This window comes from Neopsephotus bourkii, unplaced genomic scaffold, assembly GCF_033783945.1.
Source record: "Neopsephotus bourkii isolate Nb327-2 ecotype Australia unplaced genomic scaffold, CSIRO-AGI_Nbou_v1 NB_936, whole genome shotgun sequence".
Classification (NCBI taxonomy): domain Eukaryota; kingdom Metazoa; phylum Chordata; class Aves; order Psittaciformes; family Psittacidae; genus Neopsephotus; species Neopsephotus bourkii.
The window spans coordinates 1,526,124-1,537,249 of NW_026901430.1; the positions used below are offsets into that span (position 1 = coordinate 1,526,124).

The window sequence follows — 11,126 nt, forward strand, 5'->3', positions numbered from 1 at the left end:
AAGATTGAGTGATGGGTGCGTGTGAATGTCTGATCAGCTCTTCAAACTTGCTAAGAGTCAAGTGAGCCCAAAAGGTACCTCTAATTTGTTTTGGATATGCTAATAAACACCTTTGTATCGTAATGTACTCCTAGGACCTATAAATCACTGAGTACCATTTTCCCAACCAAGCCTCTGCTTTGCGTAATCACATCTGTGCAAGAGAAATCCCCAAAAGAGAACGCTAAAATATTTAAGACAGCATTGAAACAAAGCACTTTAGCAGTGGGTCACTGATGGGTAAAACGGTGTGTGGTCACCAAGAACCAGCTGTCACAGGGACGGCTATTGGGCAGGTGAACTGTAGCTCAGGTGATGTTTGGGTGCAGTGGAGGTGGGAGGGGTGCATGGTGGGGTATAGGTCTGAGCACCTCATCATAGCTGGGCTCAGGGAATACATACAGTGCCCGGAGGTCTGTGACTCCCTGAGCATCCGGTGTGCAGGTGACAGTACTGGCAGAGGTGTCGGGGTGGGGGTCACCCAGGGTGACACTAGTAGAGTTCTCTCAGTGGGGTCTGAGCCGCAGCAGTGCTGGGCTGTCTTCATGGCGGTGCTCAGGCGGTGCAGATGCGCTTGGGCGGGATGCAAGGCCCCACAGGGGAGCCCACCCAGCGCTCCCGTGCTGGGCATCAGCGGTTTGTGTGCCACCTGAGGTTGCCAAGCCAGCCCTGTCCCCCTCCCACAGCCGCAGTGGGTGAGCGGGATGTGGCAGTGCATACCACCCAACGTGCCCGCCGCCACCCCTATATAAGGCAACCATTTCATCCTCCGCTGCAGCGCTGCCTCTCACCCCACTTCACCTCCCCGCCCGCCACCTCTCGCCATGACAGATGCAGCCCTGTCCTTCACTAAGGATTTCCTCACCAGTGGGGTGGCGGCCGCCATCTCCAAGACCCCGTCACCCCTATGGAGAGGGTGAAGCTGCTGCTGCAGGTAAGGGCTGGGGTGGCAGCAAGGATGTGGTTGCCGGGGTCAGGGGGCCGCGGGGCAGTGGTGCTGACGGCTGTGTCTCACCCTCCACAGGTGCAGCAAGCCAGCAAGCAGTTCTCAGCCAGTAAGCACTAAAAGGGCACCATCAACTGCATGGTGTGCATCCCCCGTCAGCAGAGCATCCTCTCCTTCTGGCATGGCAACCTGGCTAATGTGATCCGGAACTTCCCCAGCCAGGCCCTCAACTTCGCCTTCAAGGATAAGTATAAGCAGATCTTCCTGGGTGATGTGGACAAGCAAACCCAGTTCTGGCAGTACTTTGCTGGTAACCTGGCGTCCAGGGGTGCTGCTGGTGCTACCTCCCTGTGCATCACCTACTCACTTGATGTTTCCTGAACCCACCTGGGAGCAGATGTGGGCAAAGCCAAGGCTGACCAGGAGTTCAGTGGGCTCACTGACCGCCTGCTCAATGTCTTCCAGTCAGACGGCCTCAAGGGCCTGTACCAGGGCTTCAGTGTGTCTCTCCAGGGTATCATCATCTACAGAGCTGCCTACTTTGGCATCTATAACACTGTGAAGGGTAGGTTGACCAAAATGGTACTAAAAGGGGGATCCTGGGCTGCGGCAGGCCTGTAGTGACGTGCTGGTGGCTCACCAGCCGTTCTCATCAAAACCTCTTTCCCACAGGCATGCTCCCAGACCCAAGGAACACCCCCATCATTGTCAACTGGATGATCACTCAGACCGTCACTGCTGTCGCTGGTTTTGCATCATGCCCTTTTGATGCTGTCCGTTGTCTGGCTGGGAAGGAGGTTAGTTTCTTCTTCCTTGCGTAGAAAGTATCAGGCATCCCTGAATCAACAGTTGGTGGTGGAGCTGAGGTGAAGGCAGAGTGGCTTGGCTTTCACCAAGCTGTGTAGGTATCCTCACCCCTTCTAAACCGGGGGTGTGAGGGAGGCTGCAGAAGTGGATTACAGGCAGGGTATATGGATGGTTTAGTCTCCACAACATACCTGTAAGGTGTTGTGCACAAGTCAGGTATTCATTCAGTGGGTAGGAACAGCAGAACTTGCCCAGGGATGTTGCAAACTAGTGTCTCTGGGCCAAGAGGAGCCATCCCTGGTAGCAGGCACGGCCTGGCTGATCGTGCAATGGCTTTTGGGTCTGGAAGTGTTGGTGTCAAAGCAAACAGTAGCTGCCTTCTGCTCAAACTGTTCCTTCCAGTGTCTTCTAGGGGTAATGTAGCAGCAATGTATCTCCTGGGCAGTCTTGTGCTCTTATGTGCTAATACTGGAGAAAGTCAGTCAAGAAATGGGCTGCACTTGAGTTTATGAAGCTGGAGGATCTTAGGCCATGTTGAACCTGGATGTCATGTGTCATGGGCATCCGATTCCTGATGCTGTCTGTCTCCTGCAGCTGACATAATGTACACGGGCACCCTTGACTGCTGGCGGAAGATTGCCCAGGACAAGGGCTCCAAGGTGTTTTCAAAGGTGCATGGTCAGATGTACTTCGAGAAATGGGTGGTGCTTGTGTCTTGGTCCTCTGTGGTGAAATCAAGAAGTACACATAAGTTGCTTTCTGTTGTGAACTGGCATGTTGTTACATATAGTCCACTACCTTTCATGGACTTGTTTGAAAACCATCTAGTTACTGAACAGCAATGGCTGATGTTTATACAGGTTGGCATGGGGCAGGAGCAACTGCCTGCACTGCCTTTATCAAGTTACTCTCCCTGATGGGACTCACCATGGTTTCTGTTTTAGTCACTCCTGCTTAAAGAGTACAAAGAAATAAAAATCTGAAACCATCTTTCTTCATCCCATGTTTGTTCTTGCAGCATGAGGGGGGCGGGAGTCTGCAGTGACTATAGAGAAGGAGGAGAAGGAACCACCTCCATCCTGCACGCCTCGCTACCTGCTAACTACCTCCAGCAGGTAAACACAGGGCTGTCTGCCAGGGAAGCTCTGCAGTGTTTCCTGCCCAGTGGTTCCCTGCCCAGGCGTGGGCTGGGGTGGCCCATGTGTGCTGGCTCTGTGCCACCAGTCCTGTCTCAGGCCCCTCTGGTCCCTGAAGGGGATGAAACCTTGTTTTGAAGGTGCCAAGTGCCTAAGTCTTCCTTTGCAAAGCACAGCCTTCCTCATGGTGTTGGATGCCTGGGAGGCTGGAGAGAGGTATTTGTTGCTGTCTGGAGAAACAGAGCTGGCATCATGTACTCTGACTTAGAAACTGAGCTGTCTATTCAGGCATGCTAAAACCCAGCCAGAGAACCTAAGTGCAGGTAATTGCTGCTCATCTGTGCAGCCCCTGGCCTGCTTTGCCCACGCATGGGATGTTGTGCTTTGGGGGTGTAGAGCTGGGCACAGCCAGCAAGCTCCTGAGGCAGAGCTGTGCTTGCCAGGCAGGGAGTTGCATCCCCAGGCTCATCCCTTACCACTAGAAGTTAAGGTTGTCCCAGCCTCAAATTCTAGGGCAAGGGGGAAATTCCTTCATGCTGCTGGGGCATTTGGGGCAAACACTGCAAGGCTGGGCAATGTGTGTGGCTTGGCCTTTACCCAGAGATCTCTGTGGGTCTGTGAGCATGCCACAGTGCAGCTGCTGGGTTTCTGACTGGGGAGCTGGGGTGGTGAGTGGATGGTCTGGTCCTTTGACCTCTAGATGAGTGAGTCTTCTCGCTGCCCCCATGGCTTTGGTCCTTTGGCCGTCCAGGCCTGCTCAGAGCAGTTGATCGCAATCACTGACACCAGGCTCAACCACTGCTGAGACAGCTAAACAATCCCTTGTGTTGCAAAGTGTAGTAATTGTTTTTATTGCTGAAATCTAAATGGAGCAGCTGGGCATGAGTGTGCAGCACTGTCCCACTGCGGGTGGTGGGACATGTGACCCTGTCAATGGCCATGTGTGTTCATGATGGGGAATGTCTGCATGTTAAGATTGCCATGCTGCTGAGCCAAAAGCCTTTGCTGGTGTTTTTCAATTGCCCCTGGGCTCCTGGTGAGATCCCCTGCTGCCTGTGATCCATGGAGCAATGTCACACATGGTGGGCAGTGTGCTGAGGGCTGAGGAGAGCAGGCAGCAGGCTGACAGGGGGCTGTGCCATGGGGCAGCCTTACTGGGAGACCTCTCCTGCTGCACAAATGCCAGCTGATTAATGAAGGGCTCTTGGGTCTTACTGCTCCTGCTGCTAACATGTTCCAGATTTCAAGGGCTGCTCTGAAATGCTGCTGGCTGCTGAGCATGGCGCATCCTTTCCTCTCCCTTCTACAGGAGATGTGTGGCTGGTCCGTTGGCACACAGGGGTAAGTGCATCATTTCTTCCTCCACACAGTGGTGGGTGACCAAGATGCTGAGCCAGGCTATTGCGTTGGACTGAAAAGGAGCTGAGTTAGGGAACACATTATGTCCTCAGCCCTGCAGCATTTTGCACTGGGCTTGGGGTGCAGGGCTGGCACTGAGTGAAATGAGTTGTAGCTACCCAGGTTAGTTTCTGCATTTGGACTTGGGAAACAAGCACTGGGGCATGGGAGATGAGGGGTAGAGCCCTCAATGGGTTTTCCCTGTGCTGTGCTGCTGGGAGCACAGGCTGGCAGACCCCTCTGGCTCCCATGGGATTTAACCTCCCTCTCCCGGCAGCTCTGCAGGAGCAGCTTTATCTGGGTAAGCAGGCTGGGGGTGCAGCTGCTCCTTTTGCGTGTCACAGAAGGACATTACAGAGGGATTAAGGACTTTGTTCTTGTGGGGAAACTGAGGACAGGAAGGGGCCTGGTGCCAGCTAGTGGCAAAGCATTGAGTCCAGGCTGTGCTGCCCTGAGATGGGAGGGTGGGTTTTCCTTTTGAATATGGTTCTCCCGTGGGTAGTGCTGAACATCTCATAGTTCATAGTTTCCTCCACAGAAGCCATGCCCGCCCTGGTGTACTGGCCCCATTGCTGGCAGGGAAGGGTGGGCAAGCGCCTGTGTCGCTGCTTTCATCTCAGCCCCTCCTCTGGTGGCCATAAATCCCAGGCTTAGGAGCTGTTGATACAGCATGGCTGCACATGGGATTGTATGGAACACTTGTCAGTGGCTGGGACAGGTGATGAATGGTGCTGGGTGTCTGGCCTTGCCCCTTGCCAGCTGTCTGCCACTTGGACCTCTCTGGCTGGGCTTGGGGCTGTGGGATCAGTCATCATCTGGAGTGCCAGGAAAGGCAAGGCAGGGGCTGCCACCCTCTTGCTAGTGGGATTTGGGAGGTGCTAATGGCAGCAGAGATGGGAACAAGGCTCTGGGACTTGTCCCATATGCAGGAGTGATGGCTGAGCTTCCCTCCTCTCTCTGCTGGTGATGGGTGCAGGGCCAGACAGTGACTGGGAGGACTGTGTGGGGCTTTTTTGCAGGTTATGAGGAACAAGGCATAACCTTGTAGAGCTACTCTGACACAGTAATTCAGACTAGGTTCTTGCGAAGGTGTCTGGAAACTGGACTGGACTAAGCCAGGAAACATGTAAAGGTAAGTCCCGCCATGTGGGGCATTATTATTGGAATAGATCCCCTCTTCCACTTCAGTTTCACGTACTGCTTTGCTTTGGAATGCCTCTGCATCCAGACAAGTTCTTACATACAATATAGTGCTCAGTTACAGAAACAAATCTAGCACTTGCCTGTATCTACAGATTTATAAAAACGAATGCTGGCTTTCACATCTTGGCTCTTCTTTGCTCTGAACACTGCTGCAGATCACCCAGCTGCTGCCAGGATGTGGGAAACTCTGCAGAAAGGTTACTTTTATCTGTTATAATAGACATTTAATCAAGCATTTGAACTAGGTGCCCCTGCTTCCTGTTGATAGTCAGCTAACATCTTTTAGTTCATTTAGATCTAGAAATGAAAAACCCAGTTTGACTTAAATTGTTGTGAACTAGATCCGGGCAGGATAAGTAATACATAATAATGTATTGGATCAGAGCCTCTGTGGAGATGATTCAGCTGTTGACTGTGTAACTAGAGTGTACAGCCTGTGTACAGTGGACAGCCTACATACTCCCCTTTCTGACTGAGTCCCTGAGCAAGTCCTGAGCCAACTAGGCAGATCTTTAATGACAGAAATGAAAACCACTGAACACGGCCTGGTGTAAAAGCCAGAATGGAGGAGTGCTTATACCATGAACACTGCCTCCAGGCTCAAGGTGTGCAGCTGAAGAAGTTGATGGCAGTTGGTAATGGCTACTTTGGACAACTTGTGCTGAGCTCTGCACTCCCCGAATCTCCTTTGTGCTTCAAAACCCCACAGATAGCCCCAGCCCCCCCGGCAGCCCCTTCACAGCTCATATCAGCTGAAGCTCTGTGTTTTGTCACTCCCAACCTTAACCCTAACTGTAAATCGCTTTCCCTGAGCTTTTGTCTGGGTGTCACTTGAAGTGGGACTGTACTTCATCCTTTATGACAACTGAAGCCTGCATCCCAGCAGGCCTCGCAGGGTTCAATACCCATTTTCAAATGTCAGTCTTTGACTCCTGCTTGGAAAAAACTTCTTAATGTAGCGACCAACCTGTGGTTATTTGGTGCTTGTGCAGCTCCCCGGGGAAAAAAGGCTTTCACCTGGCTGGACTCTGCCACCACACTCGGAAAAGGTGTTTGTGTAACAAAGGTGTACCGACTCATTGCTCCTACCCTTCCTAAGTATCCTGTCACGGGACACAGGCTTCTGGGAATAGGCTTCAGATTAACAGATGATCAGCAGTGAACTAGATCAGCACTGCTCAGGTTGTCACATGCATTTACCCAGCTTGGCATTACATTGTCACACAACCAAGGGACACATGGTGTCTGCCAGCTCTGGGGCAAAACTCACTGCCTCCCAAGAAAAGGGAGGATACATCCTTAGGCTAAACAGAGCCATTTTCCCAGTCAGGGTTATAAAACCAGATGGAAAATCTTTATTGATTATGAAGTCTTCCATAACAATTGTGGGGGATGAAGCATCGTGGTCATTGTTCAGGTTATTTTATAATACTTGGTAGAGTAAGAACATCCTAGGAAAAGTATTTCATTTCAAATCCGTAACACGGTATTTAATCCCAAGTAAAGCAACAAGGACTATAGAGCACTGTTACTACATCACACAAGAGACACAAAATATTATTTCCCAAACAAGGTCCTTTATGCTCCCATTCTTAACGCTGTCTTTATCCAAGTCCTTAGTGGTCAGCGCATTCAAAACAATTTTTCCTTCTCCTTCACATTTTACATCGCCAAGTACTGATTCTGGTTTACAGAATGGGTTAGTTCACACTTGCAGTTATATTGCCCATTGTACAAGTAACCTCCAACTGCCTATCTGTACTCATACGATTATTGTATAACAGGCAGGAAGGTTTTGGTTTCAGTAGTTCAGAACAGGGTTGGATTTCATTCTCTTGTAGCAGGCAGTTGTCTGTTGGGACAGTGCAATTCTGTCAAGCTGCAGCTTTCCAATGTTCAACAGGAGCTGAGGGTTAAGAGCTGCAGCCAAGCCTCTGACAACCTGTCTGCTGCTCAGGGTGAGCAGCAGCACTGTCCCCAGCCTGGCACCCAGTCTCCTCAGACTGTGTGTGAATGGCACATGTCTCCACCTGCTGCACATTTTGGACATTTAAAGTAACAAAATAAACAACAGGCACAGAGCTTACTTTTGTAGCCATTTCTTTGTTGTACAGTTGACCTATAGCTCTAATACACTTATGCAAACCTTACACATTTGAAAACTACCAAAATAAAAAGGTGGGTATTTGAACTCAGGAAGGCACCCAGTGAAGATTTTCCAACAGTAAATATTCTGGCTGGAGCAGCTTGCTCCTAACACTGCATCTGTAGAGAACTGCAGCTTCAGCAAAGTCTCCAGTGCCATTGGAGTTACTAAAATTGGTACCAGAGTATCGGTTATGAGAGAGAGTTACTCATCCTCCAAGCTGGCTGCATGCAGCACATTACCCTTGAACACTGTCTGTTACTTCTGCTCTGTTGACAGATCTGTGATAGCTCCTGGTAGCCTTCTGCTCTCTGAATAGTCAGCAGATGTGCAGCATTTCACTTGAACTGGTTATCAATCAGGGTTCCTTTCATCTTGGCTTTCTTGGCTTCCAACTCAGCCTGATTAAGAAAATTAAGACAGAATGAAATAAAGGCTGGATATGTTTCCCTTCACTGCTCCAGTGAGGTTTGGTCATCTCGTCTCACCACTGGGCAAGCTTTCTCACACCAGGAGCAAGAGTAGCTCAAGTTCTTTCTGGCTCCCTCCTCCCCTGATGTACAGGACAATGACCACCTTTAAAACCATAAGAAGTCCCAAACTAACTGCACAGGAGACAATTTCATCTCTTCTGTCCGCATGTGGAAGCTACACATTTCCCCTCTCCCCTGCAACACTATCCTGTCACAGCAGGTAAGATCAGCTGTGATGTTCTTCCCATTAATTCTTCAAGTAACCCTTTAGGTACCAGCTGAGCTGGCAGCTCCTCCAGCAAGGAGGATCTTGGCCTCAGCTTGCCTGACACCTCCTGGCAGAGACCTGCTCTGGCAAAGAGGCTTGACAGCACAGCTTTAGGGGGTGCTCTAGTTGGCAAAGCCATGGCCTGGTTTTCCCTTTCCTTGTTCCTTGACCAACACGGAAAGTCACCTGGCAAAAGCTCTGCTAGGTGCTCTTCAGTCAGTTCTGTTCAACAGAAGGACTAGCAGAACATCTCTATAAAACCTGTAAAGGAAAGGTGATCCTCCCAGTGCTACAAGTTAGCTAGGACTGTACAAGGATATTTAGTCCATTCTGCAAGCAGCTTTTGTGTACAAAGACAACAGATCTCAGGAATTCACATTGAACACCAAAGAAAGACACTCACCAACTCCTGTAGCCGCCTTTTGCTCATGCCTTTGCGTTCCAGCTGTTTCTCAATCACTTTTGCATTCTGTGCGTAGGAGTCTGCAATCTCCCTCTGAAACACACACGATGTCACTTTGCAACAGCAAACCCCAAAGTAACACCACCTCATCCAAATGGTGAGATGACCACTGGCTCTTACCAGTGTTCAGAACAGCTACTAGGTTCAGATGCAACTGCCACCAAGGAGAGACAAAACTCACCGCTTCAATCTCCTCCTCCTCTTCATCAATTGTGGAGACTGTGACAGAACTGAACTTGCCCATGTCTTTGGTCCGTTTGGTCATCATCACCTAGGTGGGAAGCAAAGTATTTCCTTAAACCTTGGCAACAGCTCTGCCACTAGGGATCACTCCCCCTCCAATGCTTTTAAGGCTTCTCATGCAATTTGTTAGGATTACCTGAGCTCTGTGGGTGGCAAAGGAGAATCATCCCCAGTGATTTCAGGGGATAGAGCTGTCATTATCAGAAGCAAACTCACTGATATATAATAGATGCGTCATATTTTGAGAATCGCTGTGCAGACCTAATTACAATCGAAACTTTCTGGCAACTGAGCCTAAATGTCAGGCACAATCTAGATTTCCCACGTTATTTTGCTTTCCTGTAGTGCTACAACTCCAAGCTGCAGTGACCTCTGTAAAGGAAAACTTAAGGAAGGCAGAAGACACCAAACTGAGCTATTGTTTCGAGGTCCTTTTCTTTTTTTCTCCCCTTTGCCCCTGCCATTAAGTGATTTTCCTCACCACACCTTATTGAAAAGCAGAGATAACCTTTTTACTTATCTAAAGCTGATTACCTTTTTGGGAGGTTCTTGTTTCTGAGTATATATGTTTGTTTTCCCAAAACCCTGGCCAAATTTGACCACAGCACCGTCAACAATGAACGTCACAGGAGCATTTTTCTGTTGGTGTTGATAAAAGAGCAGTAGTCCACACCTGGAAACAGAAGCACATCTAGCTGTGAGAGAACACAGATTCTGGAGTAAGGTGTTCAACTCAGGCCCCCAGCATGTGAAGGCTGTGGACCTGTTGGAACAAGTCCAGAGAAGGCCACAGAGATGCTCTAAGGGCTGGAGCAGCTCTGTGCTGGAGCCAGGCTGAGAGAGCTGGGCTGGGTCAGCCTGGAGAAGAGAACACTCTGGGGAGACCTTAGAGCAGCTCCAGTGCCTAAAGGGGCTACAAGAAACCTGGAGAGGGGCTTTTTACAAGGACATTTAGGGATAGGACAAGGGGGACTGGCTTTAAACTGAAAGAGGGTAGAATTAGAGTAGAGATTGGGAAGAAGCTCTTCACTATGGAGAGGCACTGGCACAGGCTGTGCAGAGCAGCTGTGGCTGCCCCATCCCTGGCAGTGTTCAAGGCCAGGACGGACAGGGCTTGGAGCAACCTGATCTAGCAGAAGATGTCCCTGCCCATGGCAGGGGGCTGGAACTGAGTGAGCTTTAGGGTCCATCCCTTCCAACCCAAACCAGTCTGGGATTCTGGATTCCTACATTACCGCAAAGCCAGGGTGTCAATGTCACTAAAGAGCCAACACGATCACTCACTTGCCACACTTCTTCCTGAACTGCCGCTCTATGCCTTCAGGTCTGGGGGGGGAAAGAAGAGGTTAAGAGGAGCGTGCAGACAGCAGGCACGGTGCCCGGGTGAGGGACCCCAGCACCGTGAGAGCACAGGGCCAGAGCAGGGCGGCCCCTCCGCGGGCCTCGGGAGGCAGAGCCGGGGCCCACCTGCGCAGGAAAACGCTCTCTTCCTCCTCTGCGTTGCAGAACTTATGGGCGTGCTTGGCGGCGTCCATCACCCGGGCGCGGTCCCGCGGCCGCATCGGCAGCTTCTCCAGCTGGCAGTCTGCGGAGAGCGGCGGGGCCTGGCTGGCGGCGGGGCCGGCACCGCTGCCCCAACCCCTGCCCCCCGCGCCCCGCCGCCTCCCGGGCCCTCAGGGCTGCGCGCCCACCGCCGCGGCTCACCCAGCACCAGCACCATCTGCCCGCACAGGCAGTAGTAAACGTGAAGCGGCTTCTCCCCATCGTCGTACTCCTCGCGGTCGCGGGTGTCGGAGCACACGACGGAGCGAGACACCACCTTGGGCATGGCGGCGGCTCGCAGCGGCCTCCCCACACCGCCCAGGCCCGGCTTCCCCGCCCCAGGCCCGGCCTCCCCGCGGCTCCGCCCGCGGAGCGTGAGCTCGCCAAGGTCTTTGGAAAAACAATGTCTGCTTCCGGGCGTCCCGCGGTGGTTGGCCTTTACTCGTTCCCGAGGCACGGTGG

General features: G+C 51.5%; 2 protein-coding genes across 2 annotated transcripts; one reads left to right on the top strand and one right to left on the bottom strand.

Annotated features, from left to right (window-relative positions):
- The first annotated feature begins 997 nt into the window (after positions 1-997).
- SLC25A5 (solute carrier family 25 member 5) lies at positions 998-2,815 on the top strand. Its single transcript, XM_061357973.1, is given in 4 exon segments — positions 998-1,550; positions 1,658-1,765; positions 2,387-2,533; positions 2,811-2,815. Coding segments are annotated over 4 exon segments (813 nt in total).
- Positions 2,816-7,612: 4,797 nt separating this feature from the next.
- Positions 7,613-11,027, bottom strand: STEEP1 (STING1 ER exit protein 1). Its single transcript, XM_061358044.1, has 7 exons — positions 10,827-11,027; positions 10,590-10,707; positions 10,407-10,448; positions 9,657-9,795; positions 9,061-9,150; positions 8,820-8,912; positions 7,613-8,076 (listed from the first exon to the last, which is right to left on the bottom strand). The coding sequence occupies exons 1-7, from the start codon at positions 10,948-10,950 to the stop codon at positions 8,014-8,016; spliced, it is 669 nt and encodes a 222-aa protein (XP_061214028.1). The 5' UTR covers positions 10,951-11,027; the 3' UTR covers positions 7,613-8,013.
- Positions 11,028-11,126: the final 99 nt, after the last annotated feature.

Bases quoted from the DNA above. Each gene is read 5' to 3' on its own strand.
- STEEP1 (XM_061358044.1), bottom strand. From the start codon at position 10,950: ATGCCCAAGGTGGTGTCTCGCTCCGTCGTGTGCTCCGACACCCGCGAC. The intron at 9,151-9,656 runs GTAATCAGCTTT...CTTCCCACCTAG, and splicing joins AACAAGAACCTCCCAAAAAG to GTGATGATGACCAAACGGAC. The intron at 8,913-9,060 runs GTGAGTTTTGTC...TGTGTGTTTCAG, and splicing joins AGGAGGAGGAGATTGAAGCG to AGGGAGATTGCAGACTCCTA.